This window comes from Trichoderma aggressivum, assembly GCF_033847375.1.
Source record: "Trichoderma aggressivum f. europaeum strain CBS 100526 chromosome Unknown scaffold_079, whole genome shotgun sequence".
In the NCBI taxonomy this organism is placed as follows: domain Eukaryota; kingdom Fungi; phylum Ascomycota; class Sordariomycetes; order Hypocreales; family Hypocreaceae; genus Trichoderma; species Trichoderma aggressivum.
In genome coordinates this window covers 26,702-42,217 of record NW_026946445.1, presented here as the reverse complement: position 1 = coordinate 42,217, position 15,516 = coordinate 26,702, and the positions used below count along the sequence as shown (strand labels likewise).

At 53.0% G+C, this 15,516-nt stretch overlaps 5 protein-coding genes across 5 annotated transcripts; 2 read left to right on the top strand and 3 right to left on the bottom strand.

Moving 5' to 3' along the window:
• Positions 1 to 562: 562 nt before the first annotated feature.
• Triagg1_10646 (uncharacterized protein) lies at positions 563 to 3,366 on the bottom strand (the record flags this gene model as incomplete). Its single annotated transcript, XM_062894740.1, has 5 exons — positions 563 to 1,306; positions 1,649 to 1,836; positions 1,896 to 2,895; positions 2,977 to 3,017; positions 3,090 to 3,366. 5 exons carry the CDS (start codon positions 3,364 to 3,366, stop codon positions 563 to 565), a joined length of 2,250 nt encoding a protein of 749 aa, XP_062750393.1.
• A 1,985-nt stretch (positions 3,367 to 5,351) lies between these two features.
• On the top strand, positions 5,352 to 7,197 carry Triagg1_10645 (uncharacterized protein; the record flags this gene model as incomplete). Its single annotated transcript, XM_062894739.1, has 2 exons — positions 5,352 to 5,483; positions 5,548 to 7,197. The coding sequence occupies 2 exons, from the start codon at positions 5,352 to 5,354 to the stop codon at positions 7,195 to 7,197; spliced, it is 1,782 nt and encodes a 593-aa protein (XP_062750392.1).
• A 638-nt stretch (positions 7,198 to 7,835) lies between these two features.
• Positions 7,836 to 8,888, bottom strand: Triagg1_10644 (uncharacterized protein; the record flags this gene model as incomplete). The annotated part of the gene is made up of 1 exon (XM_062894738.1): positions 7,836 to 8,888. One exon carries the CDS (start codon positions 8,886 to 8,888, stop codon positions 7,836 to 7,838), a length of 1,053 nt encoding a protein of 350 aa, XP_062750391.1.
• A 1,114-nt stretch (positions 8,889 to 10,002) lies between these two features.
• Triagg1_10643 (uncharacterized protein) lies at positions 10,003 to 12,498 on the top strand (the record flags this gene model as incomplete). The annotated part of the gene is made up of 1 exon (XM_062894737.1): positions 10,003 to 12,498. The coding sequence occupies one exon, from the start codon at positions 10,003 to 10,005 to the stop codon at positions 12,496 to 12,498; it is 2,496 nt and encodes an 831-aa protein (XP_062750390.1).
• A 975-nt stretch (positions 12,499 to 13,473) lies between these two features.
• On the bottom strand, positions 13,474 to 14,525 carry Triagg1_10642 (uncharacterized protein; the record flags this gene model as incomplete). The annotated part of the gene is made up of 5 exons (XM_062894736.1): positions 13,474 to 13,814; positions 13,934 to 13,999; positions 14,068 to 14,107; positions 14,281 to 14,384; positions 14,507 to 14,525. 5 exons carry the CDS (start codon positions 14,523 to 14,525, stop codon positions 13,474 to 13,476), a joined length of 570 nt encoding a protein of 189 aa, XP_062750389.1.
• Between the last annotated feature and the right edge of the window lie 991 nt (positions 14,526 to 15,516).

The window sequence follows — 15,516 nt, the reverse complement described above, 5'->3', positions numbered from 1 at the left end:
GTCACTTTTGTCTCCCCACTGTAGCCCCGGAGCTGCGCCCCTGAATATCTCTGCAAGGCCCTGAACCCCACCACAAACCGCCCGTAAGCACCTCTCGCCATGGCCAGGCCTTGACACCTGCGTTGCCGCAACACACGTATTGTTCTCTACCGAACAATCCTCGCAAAACATCGCAGCCGTCTCAATCTCCCCGTTACCGTGCCATCTTCAGCGTTATTTTAAGATCCGAAATTCTCCGTGCGCGGCCTGTCCGAAGCTGTGAAGCCGAATTCCGTCTACGTAGCCTCACGTGCGGGTTCGCATAAAAAATTGAGACCACATAATAAGACGTTATCGCCATATCTAAAACCAAAGACAGGCCATCACGAGGGATCATGATATAGCCACTCATCCTCGACGACTCAGTCTCGCCGACTCCAGCAAATTCTTTCTTTTTTTTTCCCCTCCCAAGCGACTCATTTCACCAGAAATCTCACCCCAAAGAAAGAAAGAAAAGAAAAACACCATGGCAAACTCATTCGCCCCCCAATCTCGCCATCACGACGACCCCCTCTCCTTCCTCTCAAATCCCAACCGCAACGCTCCGCCGCCGCGCCAGCCCGAACACCTCCTCAAGCCCTTCCTCCCCGGGCAGCCCAAGTCGCTCTCCGGAATCGCCCTCCGCGCCTTTTGCCTGGGCATCGCCTTCGCCGTCAGCGTCGTCGGCATCGTGAGCGCCCTGCTCTTCACGGACAGCCCCATCTGGCGCGTCCCCTTCTTCCTCCTCGCCCTCTCCACCTTTCACTTTTTGGAGTTTTGGACCACGGCCGAGCGTAACACCGCCGTCGTCAGCATCGACAGCTTCCTGCTCACGGCAAACTGGCCGGCCTACGCCATCGCCCACTCGGCCGCCTTCATAGAGTGTACGATTGTCTCTACCTTCTTCCCTGACCGGCATTGGGCCCCCTTTGGCTCTGGCCAGGTGCTTCTCCTCGTCGGCCTCTCCCTGGTCCTCGTCGGCCAGGCTGTTCGCTCCTTGGCGATGCTGCACGCTGGGGCTAGTTTCAACCACCAAATCCAGACGAGGAGGGCGCAATCCCATCTTCTCGTGACGACGGGCATCTATGGATGGATAAGACATCCCAGTTACTTTGGATTCTTTTACTGGGGCTTGGGCACGCAGCTCGTGCTGGGCAATGTGGTCTGCTTTGTCGCTTATTCGGCTGTGCTGTACGTTTTTTTCCGGGGGAGAATCATCCATGAAGAAGGAAAACTGGTCGAATTCTTTGGTGACGACTATGTAAGCTACAGGAAGAGGGTCGGTACACTAATGCCGTTAATACGATAAAGCTAGAAAGACAAAATAGACCTGACAGTGGGGAGGAATCATGATAATAATCCAACTAGCATTGCTCAGCATTTATAGAGGTTGTGAATCGAAAGCATGAATCATCACATCTTATGATAGCCAATCAATATCCATTTTTGTGTACTTCTCCCACTTGGACGAGCCGAGAATATAATCAAAAGCCCACCCATACCGTGCATCTCTTACGTCTGTATATCTATGGACGTGATTATCATTACTCAATCAAAGCCGCTGTTTACATGTCCAAAGCGAAATCCCAGGCCTGCGTCAGTGGTGCACCGGGTGTGGTACCCTACTCACGCTGCCGTACTTGGCCTGCCAAGCGTAGAAATACATCAGCGCCGCGAATGGCTGCCCAAAAATTGTAAACGAAACCCAGAATATAACATTTCCAAGGATGCGGCCGCCATGGCCGAGTTTCATCTTCTCAAGCGGGGTAGTAATGGCGATGAGAGGGAGCTGGAGAAACATGCCGAAGAAAGCGACGCCTAGTGAAACCTGTTAGCAAACAACTCTCGAAGTGAGCCTCTGATATCCCAAGACATACCGATAATATTATGCGTTGGAACACCAACGAGGATTTCGTGAAGAACCGCAGAAACAAAAAAGACGGCGAAACTGGCAGCAGCAGGGCTCCAGCCTCGTCCGATCATGGGCATATAGACATGGCGCTTGAAGTAAGTATAAACAGGTTTGTTCCACGTCCTCCAGTAGGCGCCCAAGCTTTCACTATTCCACCAGTCGTCGTAGAACGATCTGTCGCCAAACCTCATCACCTCGGCAAGGGCGTTTAAGAAGGACTGGAAGAGCGCAAAGAAGCCAGCCAGCCAGATGACCAAGGAGATTGTCGAAAGTTTCATGAGTCGCTCCAAGATGTTGGGTAGATCAAGAGAGGCAATCTTGTCGAGTGAATTGCGCAAAACCGGCGTTGCATATTGAGCGGTGGCAACCCAGATGAAGACAGCCAGGCAAAAGATCTCTCCGAGTCGCTTAAACACAAAAACCCATCGAATCTTGTCGGTCCGCGGATAAACAGGTTGATACACCAGGGTTGGAGCCCACCAGAAGTACACCAGGTTCTTCATCGTCACGTTTCGCGGGTATGGGCAGGATTTGTACAACTCAGGCACTTCTTCTCCCGCAACTGGATGCAGATAGGCGTGACGGAGATCTCGATTGGTGAATGCATACGAGGCCGTCTTGAGCCACACGATGATGGCGTGCATCTCGGTCAATGTGCCAATCAACGGATGATAAACATGAAAATAGACCACGACAGTGGTGATGGCGAGGGCAAGAGTGATGTTTGTTCCATGGGCCAAAGCCGCGAGAACCCAAATCGAGTGGAACTTCTTGCGCTCTGCTTCCGAAGGGCCAACGCTGTTGTCCTTGATTCGCTTCCTTGACCCTTCAGCCTGCTTGGCGGCTACAAGCTCTATCAGGTATGCCGCAAACAGATGGCAGGGAATGAGAAAATAAAGCAAGAGACCCAGGAAGAGATCTTGACGTCTGTAGTCGTGACACCTGATACAGATCAAGACGCCGTACTACACCAAAGGCAGATGCATGTCAGTGCTACGTCACCCACTCCACGTCTCGCGACACGTTGAAGCAAATGCTCTACGCACCTTTTGAATATTTTCAATCATCAATCGCAGATTGCCAACAACTGATTGCACGTTAGAGGGATGATCTCATTAAAAAGAACAAGGACAAGTCGCCATTCGGACGGGATCCGTACCCAGCACAATGACCATGAGATTGCGGAATCCGAGAAAGCTAGGGGCCGCAGGGGAGTCGTGGCTCAGGCACGACGGCCTCGTCTGGGAATGCACCGCGGCGACATGGCGATACTTTTTCTGCGGTGTCTTGGGCTTGGACGGCCGGTCCTTGGTCGTGCCGTTGACGGGCTCCACTGAGGTTAGATCTGCTTCGTTTTGTGAGGCGTTGCGGCGAGACACGGAGCCGGTAGAGGCCTCGACGCTGGTGGCCGTGGAGGACTCTGTGGGAGGCGCCATGCTCGGGTCCTACGATCTGGCCCTTTGCTGTTGACAGAGAGCGTGTAGGTGTAACTTGCAAAGAGAGGCGGCAAACGGGATTACTTGAGATGGGGGATGATGGAAGGAGAACTGTCGGATCGAGGAGACGGTACGAACAGGGAACAAGCTATTAGGTCCTGATCAAGCTTCAGCTACCCAAGGGAGGGGCTCTAGGCCGGCATAGCATTGAGTTTATCTTTCCCGCAGCCCGCGTACCTCTACTAAACTCCTTGTGCTCTACGTGTACAGTACAGTTACTTTACCGGTCGGCAAATTGCCTCAATGTGCCTCGGTGTGAATCCAGCGTATCGGCGTCGACCGAAATGAACGTGAGAGAGTCAGGCTCCTATCTAATGTAAGGGTGACGGTTCAGATGGAGCCGGGCTGGGAGGACATTTCCCTGGCCCCAAAGCCGCATTGGAAAAGAGAGAGAAAAAAGTGACTTCGTATTTTAGGTGCGGTTGACGGTATTAAAAGGTACACGGCCTGCGTTAGTCGCTGTATCGTCAAATTGACCAGTGGCGGCATTAGCGGAAAATAGCGGGTATCAACTGCTGGGTTCCGGACAGTGGGGCGGAGGAGCTTGAATGAACAAGGGCAACTGCCTCAGTTACTATTAGTAGTAGCAGCGAGAGAAGAAGAAAAGCATGTGAAAGCTGCGGATTATTCATCAAATATTGTGTATGGTGGTCATCTAGAAGCTCGTCAGTTAATAGAATGCCCTATGTTCAGAATGGAGCATGGAATTAATTGAGCCACATGGGTACACATACCATGTAATACAACAAGTTCCTCGCGGACATCTTCTTCCTGAATCCCAGGCACTAACAACGGCTTTGCAAAGCTTGTGCTCCATGCAGTGGCAAGCATCCCTACATGAGTTCCAATATCAAATGTGATAGATATACGCTCAGGTATGCACTTACTGCTGCCTTTAGGCTACCGCCTTGCAGTTAACTGATAAGCTATCAAATCTGAGACTGGGTATCTTATGAGCTCGCACCAGTTATTCTCTCTCTCAAAACGTGAACAGCGAGCTACGTGAGACTCCGCCTTTGATGATGCGGCACTCACAGTCACATTCATATTTTGATAACGCAATATTTCGAGACAGACAGACAGACGTTCAAACTCGACGTCTTCTCAGTTTCTACCACTAACATTCCCCAATGGAGCATGAGTGCACTACCACATGGATAATGGATGGCACTTATTCCAATTTTGCTGACTAAGGCTAAGACGACCTCAGTGTGCGTCACATGACCTGCAGCCAATCAACGCTTGTTCTTCGCCTGACGCTCTCAAGGCGCGGGCTTCACAGAAATGAGACTTTCATCTTCACAAGCAGTCCTACAAGCTCTCCATTGAGCCCTTGTTTCGCCAAAGAATCCTTCTTTTTCTTATTGGGAGGCGTGTATAAATATATTAATATTGTATTTCATCCGCTTATCCGTAGCATCCATCGAATTTACCACTCCGGTGCATGATCAGCACTTTAACGGGAACACGCGACGATGGCTTATGAGCCTCGTGGTGAGCATGGCGATCGGGGAGGTGGTGGCCAGGGCCAAGATGGCTCCTATATGAAAGTCCGCGGTCGAAGTGAGTCTATTCTTCATTCTCCAGATCTCATCATCACACGTACCTCTGCCGTGCTATTCGTCTTGCCTTAGTACTATCCAGTAGGACCTACTCGTTCTCATCTATAGCTTTCAAGGGCGGTCATGTCCTATAGCAAACCACCCATTATGAGAGCAATATTCTTGATGGCTCCCCCATTTGCCTTGACCATGAATCATGGTCTATTGTCTGGCTTCTAAAAGTGTATGGGCAAGTGCCTACCAACATACCTCTTGTTTTGCCGACTGCATCCTGATCTGCTTTGGCCTAGTCCATTTATACCTATTGTCAACATCGTGGATCAAGATAAAACAACTCAGAATCTACCAGAGCAAGGTTAGCTAATGAGTATCTCAACAGGGCCTGTAACGGACTACAGCGCCAGTGTCCTACACTGGATGCGAGACCGCGTTCCCAACTATCGAGGTGGCTACACCGGCGAGAGGGAACGCCCAAGCGCGAGCTACATCGTGGATGTGAGAAACAAACTGGACTTTGAACGACGATATCAATCAATAAAGTTGACTAACACTCCTCAAGATGATTCCACCCGCAGGGCGACCAGTATTTCCCGCTGATTCCATCCCGGCCAAGCACCTCCACTCATCGCTAAATAAAATCAAGCACCCTATCAATGTGGTTCGATGGACTCCGGAAGGGCGCAGATTACTAACAGCGTCAACAAGCGGTGAATTTACCCTTTGGAACGGCACTGGCTTCAACTTCGAGACAATTATGCAGGCTCATGACTCCGCCATTCGCGCCTTGGAGTACTCGCACAGCGATGACTGGCTGATTTCAGGCGACCACGATGGAGTCATCAAGTACTGGCAGCCAAATTTCAACAACGTCAAGAGCATCAATGCTCATACAGACCCCATCAGAGACCTTGCGTTTAGTCCCAACGACTCCAAATTCGTCACTGCCTCGGACGACTCTACTCTCAAGATTTTCGACTTTGCTCTTGGGCAGGAGGAGCTGAAGCTCGAAGGCCACGGCTGGGACGCCAAGTCTGTTGACTGGCACCCAACCAAAGGCCTGATCATTTCCGGTTCCAAGGACCACTTGGTCAAGCTTTGGGACCCTCGGACAGCGCGAAGCCTCACTACGCTTCACGGCCACAAGAGCACCATCACCAAGGTTCTGTTTGAGAAGAAGCTCGGCCGGTGCTTTGCAACGTCGGCTCGAGACCAAACAGCCCGCGTCTTTGATCTGCGAATGATGCGAGACATTGTTCTTTTAAAAGGCCACGAAAAGGACATTTCCACTTTGGCCTTCCACCCAATTCATGCCAATCTCCTTTCCACTGGTGGCATGGACGGATCACTCTTCCACTATATGCTCGACACCCCGAACCCTCCAGCCGGTCAGCCTCTTACCGTCGCCCCTTACGACAGTCTCGACCCAGAATCAACTCCCGCCCAATCAATTTGGCCCACACACAAGGTTCCATTTGCACACGACTACGCCATCTGGTCTCTGGACTGGCACCCCCAGGGTCATATCCTGGCATCTGGCTCCAACGACCGCATCACCCGATTCTGGGGCCGTGCCCGACCTGGCGAGACTGAAATCTTCCAGGACCGGTACCATATTGGTGAGGCAGCTGCCGAAGCACAAGGCACATGGGACAGGCGTGGCAATCGCCGCCAGCGCCAAGAGGAAGAGCAGCGCGAGATGGAGGACGAGATGGACGCTCTTGTCGATCAGGATGCCCCCAAACCTACCGTTCCCGGCTTGACTGGCATTCCTGGTCTGCCTTTGGGTGGAGGCGCCGTTCCTGGCCTCGGCTCGAATATACCACCGCCACCGATTGCTCCTGGAGTCGGCGTTGGCGCGGGAGCTCCTCCTCTACCTCCTCCGCCTCCCTTTGGCATCCCCGGCTTTAACGGGGCACCGCCGCCTCCGCTGCCCGGCCTGGATCTTCACAACCCTCCGGACCCGGCAAAGCTTCTCGAGCTGATGCAACAGGCCGGCGTCCCCATACCACCTCCAGGATCCCTCCCTCCAGGCCTGATCCCGCCACCGGGAGGAATTCCTCCTCCGCCGGGTAACTTCCAGCTACCCATTCCTCCTCCACCAATGAACCCTGCCGACATGGATCCGAACCGTCGACGTGCACCTCTTCCCAGTCAAGAAGAGAGCCTCCGCCAGGAGCAGCGGCACGGGAAGTACACCCGCGCCCGGTAGAACGAGCCATTCAGCTCAGCTTTCTTGAGAGTTGTATTGAAAGGTTGATCAGTCGATACCCCCTTTTCGGCGTTTGGCGGCATAGTGATGGACGTGTGAAAGCGGCCTCTTGTCATGGCATTTTTTTGGGTTTGAGGAGATTGCCATTCAATTGTATGCTTCAAAGGCACAATTGCTTTATTTATTTATTTTTACAGTTGTCATATCACAGAGTAAAGGTTTACAGGATTATAGCGGCTAATCAAGGGGACGTTTTAAATCTGATTTCTATCTGATGGGGGGGGCTAATAGTTATATAAAAGTACATGTGATGCTATGCTGTGTGATGCTGCTGGGTTGCCTGTGTCTATTCGAAAGGGCAAAGGCGGTAATGATGAAGTGCATGTGATGGCATAAATATTCAAACAAGTCGCTCTCTTATGGCGTTGTAGATGCCGGTGAATAAAAAGCAAAACGTCAGATCTATATCCGCACATGTTCGTGGCGTGTCGTGGCGGTAACAAAGGAGAAATAGGTGTGGTTGGTGATGATAAAAAGTGCGCAATCAATCTCAGCTTTCGGATACACACAAGAACGACTAATTCTATCAAGATGTAGCTTAGGCTCTCTCGTCTCCCTCGCAAAACGTCATCCAAGCCTCACGCAGAAGACGACCGGCCCTTGGCAAAGGACTTTTGCCTCTCGTTGTAGTCCTTGATGATGAGGGAGCAGGTGGTATCGGCGCAGAGCCTCCTCCTCCGCTGCATGGGCAGCTGGTTGGCGAACTCGAGGCCGCTGGCGCGCTCGACGGCCTCGACGGGGACCTCGAAGTCGGTGATGGGCTTGGCGTTATCGATGGGGGCGTTGGGCAGGACAAAGGCGCCAATGGCAACGTTGCCGCCGGCGCGGCCGTCCTCGGCGAAGATGACCTTGTAGAAGTGCGTGGGCACGGCGACGGAGGGCGGGGAGCCGATCATCTCGTACTTGACGTACCACTTGTTGTCGATGGGGTCCTTCTTGGGCAGGTACAGGGGCCCCGTGACGATGCGCACCGAGGGATATCTCTGCGTCAGGCGGCGGCAAAAGTCCTCAAAGTGCGCCCAGTAGTCGCGGTTGAAGCCCTCGCCGACCTGGGGGCTCATGTTGGTCAGGTAAAACGTCTCGTCCATGGCGGCCTGCGACCACTTTGCGTCCGCGGCGGGGACCTGGTGGCCTCTGTCGTAGCCGCTGCGGTAGTAGTCCTTGAGCAGGGCGCGGAACTTTGCGGGCACGCCCGCGTCCTCGAGGAACTGGCTGTTCTTGCGGTCGCCGTCGCGCTTGGCCAGGGACTCGGGGGTGATGTGCTCGACGACCCAGTGAGGGTTGCGCATGCGCCGGTCGTAGCTCGAGATGAGGGCGGCGCGGCTGGCGATGTCGGAGACGGGGCCCGGGAAGCCATACTCGAACAGGCCGCCTGGGTTGACGGGCGCAGAGCCCAGGGCCGGCGAGGGAGCGCCCGCAGATCCAAAGATTTGGTTGGCCGGGATCGTAGCGACGGCGGTCGAGGAGGAGGCGATGGCAGTAGAGGACAGTGAAGAAGAAGAAGAGGGAGCGAGCGTGGGTGGCATCTCTGCGGTCTTGTCTTTGCTGGGGCGGAGAGAGTAGAGAGCGGCAGTGAGAGCGGCGCCTCCTCCAGCGCTGAGGGCAGCGATGGCGACGGAAGTCTTGATCATGGCGATTATATATAGTAGGTAGACCGGCTTATATATGTGTATATATGTACCTATAAATATGTGCGTGTGAGCAAAAAGCACTTGATAGGATAGGTAGCGGAAAGCTGAGAATGGCGGGCGAAACGTACAAGAGAAGCAGAAACGCTTCGAAGCCCGCAGCGAACACGTCAGGCGAAAGGTCCAAGGCCAGCACGGGGCGAGGCCAAGCTGCTCACGGGATTTGCTCGACGGAGGGTTGATCACCGCATGCGCACATGCAAGCTTGGGATCAATATGTCTCGAAGAAACGCTGACGTCGCACCCGGCTGAAGGCGCACGAGACCCCTGGACAAGGCTGAAGGGGAAAAAAAAAAAGAAGCGGCAGAAGGAAAAATAGATTAGCGGGCTTCCATCCAGACAGGGCTCCACGCCTGAGACGTAGCGGCTCCAAGGTTCTCAGGGTCCAGTAGCGCCATGTCCGCTTTAGGCTCCCTCAGGCGGTCGCTTTTTTTTGCCTTCCAGGGGCTGCAACATGCTGATTGATTTGATCAATGGCATTATGTCAAGTGGCATAAGCCAGGGGGGAAAGTCCGTTTCTGCTTCTCTCTACCGAGCAGTAGTACGACGGACCTGTGCTTTACTTTTTTTTTTTTCTTTCAAGGTTCTTTTTCCCTGGTTTCTCCATTCCATCTCCTGCAAGCGTGTTTTTTCGGTGTCTTCTTCATGGTCTGGGAGCCGTCTCTGGACTCTTCTCTGCGCGCCTCCGAGATCCCTTGCCCTCGCCCTCTCTGCCTCTGCCTATACCAGCCCACCGCCAGTCTCCCGCTGAGAGAGTGTGAGAGAGGAAGAGGCCGGTGGAAGCAGCTTACAGGTACTGGCACTCGCGTGACTGGACTGGACTCGGACTGGCCCTTTTAGACTCGCTGATCCAACCGCTCGGCGCAGCAGCCTAGCTCAACTCGCGAGCCGTACTGCGACTCGACCGCTGTGGCCGCTCCAGCCGCTACGCTACAGCACCCGTGGCACGCTGAGCCCGGCTAGGCTCTAGGGGACCGAGACAGCTGGAACCCCTATAACGTAACGACACGGACGAAGCGACCCGACGATATTGACCACCTCAGCGCCGGCCGGTATCATGCAGTACCCCCATGCCGGCAGCCTCCCCAACGGCTTCTCGTCAGCGCCAAACTACTCGGCCACCAAGCACAAGGCCATTGAAGATGCTCGTGCCGCCCAGGCCATCGTGGTGCACGAGTGCGCCGAGGCCGGCCGCGAGGTGCCGCCCTACAAGCTGCTGGAGCTCATCGGCAAGGGCAGCTTCGGGCGCGTGTACAAGGCCGTGGGCACCAAGACGAGCCAGCTGGTGGCCGTCAAGGTCATCAGCATCGAGGAGGGCGACGGCATCTCGCCGGGCGCGGCCGATACCTTTGGCGACATCATCAAGGAGGTCAACACGCTCAAGCTGCTGAGCAACAGCGGCGCCCGCAACGTCAACGCCGTCGTCGACACCCAGCTGGTCGGCCAGGCCGTCTGGATGGTGACCGAGTACTGCGCCGGCGGCAGCGTCGCGTCCCTGATGCGGCCCACGAGCGGCCTAGCAGAGCGCTGGATCATCCCGATCCTACGCGAGGTGGCCGAGGCGCTGTTCTGGGTGCACAAGCAGGGCATCATCCACCGCGACATCAAGTGCGCCAACGTGCTCGTCACCGAGGCGGGCGGCGTGCAGCTGTGCGACTTTGGCGTCGCCGGCATCATGGAGACCAAGTTCGACAAGCGCAGCACCATCACCGGCACCCTGCACTGGATGGCCCCGGAGCTCTTCGACCCCCATGTCGCCTACGGCATCGAGGTCGACATCTGGGCCTTTGGGTCCATGGCCTACGAGATCGCCAACGGCCTGCCGCCAAACGCTACCGCCAGGATCAACATCCAGCAGTTTGGCGCCTACCTCAAGCAGCATCGCCCGCGTCTGCAGGGCGACAAGTTCTCTGACAACCTCAAGAACCTCATCGCCTTCTGCCTGGTGGAGGACCCCAAGCGACGGCCGCCCATAGAGGAGATCCAACGACACCCCTACATCTTCAACACGCAGGACAGATATCCAACCGTCTCTCTTTCCAAGCTGGTGGCCGATTATAAGCACTGGGAGTCTCAGGGTGGCAGCAGGCAGTCTCTCTTCTCGGCCGGCGGCGCTCAGGGACCGCGCAGGGACCGATCTCCGGTCCGCCAGAGCGGCTGGGACTTTGGAAACTTCGACGAGGTGGATGAGCTCATGTTCCAAAACACGGCCAAGCCGCGTGCCGCTCCCGAGTACTACCCCAGCGTTGCCTCGAGCCCCGAGAACACGGCAAGGCCAATGCAACGCCGCCGCAGGCGTCCACCGCCAACCATGAAGGAGCTCAAGGCGCCTCTGGAAAAGGTGTTTGATCCGTATACAATCACCAACTATGGCGACAACTCGCGAGCCTGGTATGGCAGAATACCGATGCCACCTCCAACTTCGGCCCCGCCGCCATCCTCCCAGAAGAAACCAAAGCCAGAGCTCAAATCAGAACCGGCAGCGCCGGCTCGCGAGTCGTTGATCGATCTTGACCTTGCGTTTGACGACACCCCGGCGACGCCCAACCTTGACGAGGAGACAATCAAGCCAGCCACCCGGCCCATCTCGATTGACTTGAGCGGATCCGTTGACGAGCGCCGCAAGACTCAAGACTGGGACTTTCCAGCCAAACGCGCCACTCAGGAATGGTCATTTCCCACTTCAGACAAGCGGGATACACAGGAGTGGTCCTTTCCCACAGCCAAACGCGACACCCAAGAGTGGAAATTTCCAACCTCGGAGAAGCGAAAGACGCAGGAATGGAGCTTCCCTTCAGAGGACAAGCGAAGCACGCAGGAGTGGACGTTTCCCACAGCCAAACGCGACACTCAGGAGTGGAGTTTTCCAGCCATGACGCCCAGATCGGCCACCTTTACGCCCAACCCAGACAACTATAGCGATAACGAGGATTACTCTGGTGACGCACACGCATCTCATCCGCCTCAATTTGACGACATGGGCGCCTCGACGAATCGGGACTCGGCCATGAGTCTTATTGATCTCGATGCCTCTTTGGCAGACGACGGGGGGTACAGTGCCCCTGGTTCCTTTGTGCCAAGCTCGCATGTGCGATCGTCCGACTCGGTCCACGGATCTCTGTCCTTTGACCTGGAACTTGAAACCGAGGCGGAAACGAACACAAGAGAGCCCTCTCTATACATAGATGATGACATGGAGTCTGTCCCTTCCCTCACACGGCAATTGAGCGACCTGCAGAGCACGCCTACGACCCCTGACGAACGGCCAAACATTGCGTGGGAATCATCTGGTCTGGGGATCATGACGAGTGCTCGGAATTCCATGATGCTTTCCCTCCCGCCCCTTCCCAATGCCCCCTCGCCAAATGTTCTTCAAGGCTTGGGCTCACAAGAAGACTTGAAGAACGAACTATATCACATGATATCAAGCATGAGAGAACACCTTCAGTACGCGAATGACTGGCTGAAAACATTTGATACCCCCACACATGAAGAAGACGAGGAAGAGCACCACGACGAAGAGGAGGAGGAGGAGGAGGAGGAAGACGCATAGCAAGCAAGCAAGCATAGCATAGCATCTGCACTTTTTTGAGACATTTCTTATCATTTTTTTTGCATAATCATTGGCTACTATATCTTTTTATCCACAGCTGTCCGCCCATCACACAGCTCATCCAAATCGCCATACATTTATATATATACACAACAACATCAACATCATCATCATTTACATATATACCCCCTTTGCGCGCTGGTCGAAGGAAAGGAAGTGGAAGAGAAGGGGGGAAACAAGGAAACAAGGAAAGAGGAACAAGTTAATGTCGGATTTTGTAATATTGCCCGGGTCGTTATTTTTTATTGTTTTTATTGTTTTTTTCTATATACGACAACAACCTAACGTTGTATGATACAAATGAATGAAAGCAGGATATTTTCTATTTTTTTTATTTTGGTTTTGATTTCTCTCACTTTTTGTTGAAAGCGTGCGACGCTTTATTTTATTTTACTTATATTTTCTTGGTTTTTCTCCGAGTCTTGTTGGACATTTGATATTGGGGTTGCTATAGCCATAGCAGCAGATGCTAGGGAAATGTTGGAATGGTAGCAGACACTAGAATAAAGCATATCGCCTGTATTCACCCTCGTCGTTGGCTGTTGAAAGCTAAAAGGTTAATAACCATCATATCATAGCTTAATTCTACCCAGAAAAGAAATGCCTACTTCAATGATCCCCCCCATGGTGCAACGTCTCTATCTCCATCATCTTTTACCCTCACAAACCATTAATTGCACCAGAATGAGGGAAAAGTCTCCACGTAAAATCAAGCAACGGGGTACTGTATAAATTTCACAATTAAAAAAAAAAGTTTCGCCTAAAAAGAGAATGCTGAGTCTCATAAATCAACTCATGACCCAACGCCTCTTGACCTCCTCGGTTTCTCAAATCGAATCGTCACTGAGCCACGACTCATGAGTCCGGTGGCCCCCCTTCCTCTCGTTCCCATCACGAATGACCCTCCATCTCTTTTTAAACGTATTGGGACAGCCACCTGATACCATCGCCGTAACCCTGTCGCATAACCACGGAGCACATGAAGAGCTCGATAGGTCGGATACCCTCCAGCTGCATCCGGCCCTTTCCGGTCGTCTGGTACAGGCCCAGTTGGTGTCTCAGCTCGTCCTCGGAAACGGCGTCGGGGTGGTCGATCTTGTTGCCCAGGATCACAAAGGGAACCTTGGAAAGCTCCTCCATAGCCAAAAGGGCGTCGAGCTCGGCCTTAGCCTCGGGGAATCGCTCGTGGTCCTTGGCGTCGACAAGGAAGACGACGCCGTTGACGTCGGGGAAGTAATCTCTCCAGATACGACGGGCTGGTAGACAGGCAATATGGTAAGTATACGCGTGATACCCAAAGGGGGGCTCCCAATGGTGGGGTTGAAAGTTGCAAGGGAGACAAAACTAAACAATTAAAGTTAAATAATAGACATACCTTGCTGGTGACCGCCCAAATCGAAAGTGTTGAATCGAACGTTGCCAATGGCGAGTTCCTCAGAAGCTGCAGGTGTGTCAGAACGATCAAGGCCCTCATGCATGCAAACCCCGCGGCGGGAGCGGAAAACTTACTAGGGTGGAGAGTAGGTTGCAGGATAGCAACTCGGTCGTTCTACAAGAAATCCGAACGTCACGTTAGAATATCGTATCCCTCGCAGTTCGGTCCCGTATTCTGTGTCGTAGGAATCGACCATGTGCGCAACAGCCCATCCGCCGCAGAAGCACGTGTGCGTGTTGCGCCATGGTCTCTTTTCTCACCCCCGGTCTCTCTTATCGGCGACATACCTTGAGCATGTGAAGCAACGTGGTCTTTCCGGCATTGTCGAGACCCAGGAAGAGCAGCTTGGCGTGTTTGTTGAGCAAGCCCAAAGACGACAAAACATCGTAGACTAGACCGAGAGACCAAGGGAAAAAACGTCAGCCTCCGCGTTGTCGTCGCCGCCCTATGCAAGAGAGTTGCATAGCAGAAAAGCGGCGGGATCAAAATAAGACCCAAGGACGGAATACATACACCAGTTAACAATCCACATGGTGGGCGATTGATTGCGAAGCCAACAGGGTGTTTGTACTTGTCGGTATCTCGGAGCCTCGATGGGTGCAAGGGGGAGAAGAGGAAGACAAAAAAGGAACAAGCAAAAGAAGTTGGAAGTGTGATGATGTCGACGCAGGCTAGAATGGGATCGGAAAGGACAATCATGTGTTTTACCGCCTGTATGGAAGGCAAGGGACGAGAACACGTGACGTGCCTTGTTGCTCAGGCACCAAACTCTGCGACTTGTGAGATGGTGGCAATTCTGCGCAGTCGGAAGGTATATTTTGTTGGCAAACCACTGCAGTGAGGAATCCGCATCTCCATCGTATTCTACAAGATATATATATATATATATATCATATATTATTTTCCGGCATACATCGGTTAAAATTACATTTCGTGACGATGTGTTCTTTTGGGTTTCCCTGCTCAATCTATTCTGGCCTTTTCAATAGATCAACATACGTGGCGTAGATCGATCCAAACTGGGTTCACCTCTACGGATTACGTGGCTTGAGAGCATCCCTTTTGTCACTCACTGAAACAGTCACAACATTATCATTATGAGCGAAATCAGTTTTTGAGTTGTAATCTTTTCAGATTCAGTATTACTAAGGTATCTAGTAATAATGCCGACAGCATTCAAGTGTCTGCCTCCAACGCCAGCTGAGAACCCGCATCCCAATGCGCCTCATGGTTGTATCCAAAAAGCAGGCAAAAAAAGCCTTCCCGCCCTGGGTCCATTGGTTGTACTGTCTTCAGTTTGCTTGCTTTCCGCTGATAAGAGGGAAATGACAAGATGATCAAGTATAAATATCGTTATGTACAGGAGCCGCCTATCAAAAAGAGGCAAATCTCCGAGAAAAATCATGTAATTATATAAAATAGAAAAGTCGTGAAAATCGTCAAGGAAAAAGAAAAGGGGACAAAAGAAAGAAGATTGGACGCTGGTCTAATAGGACGGGACTGTGGAACCCAAGCCTATTGAA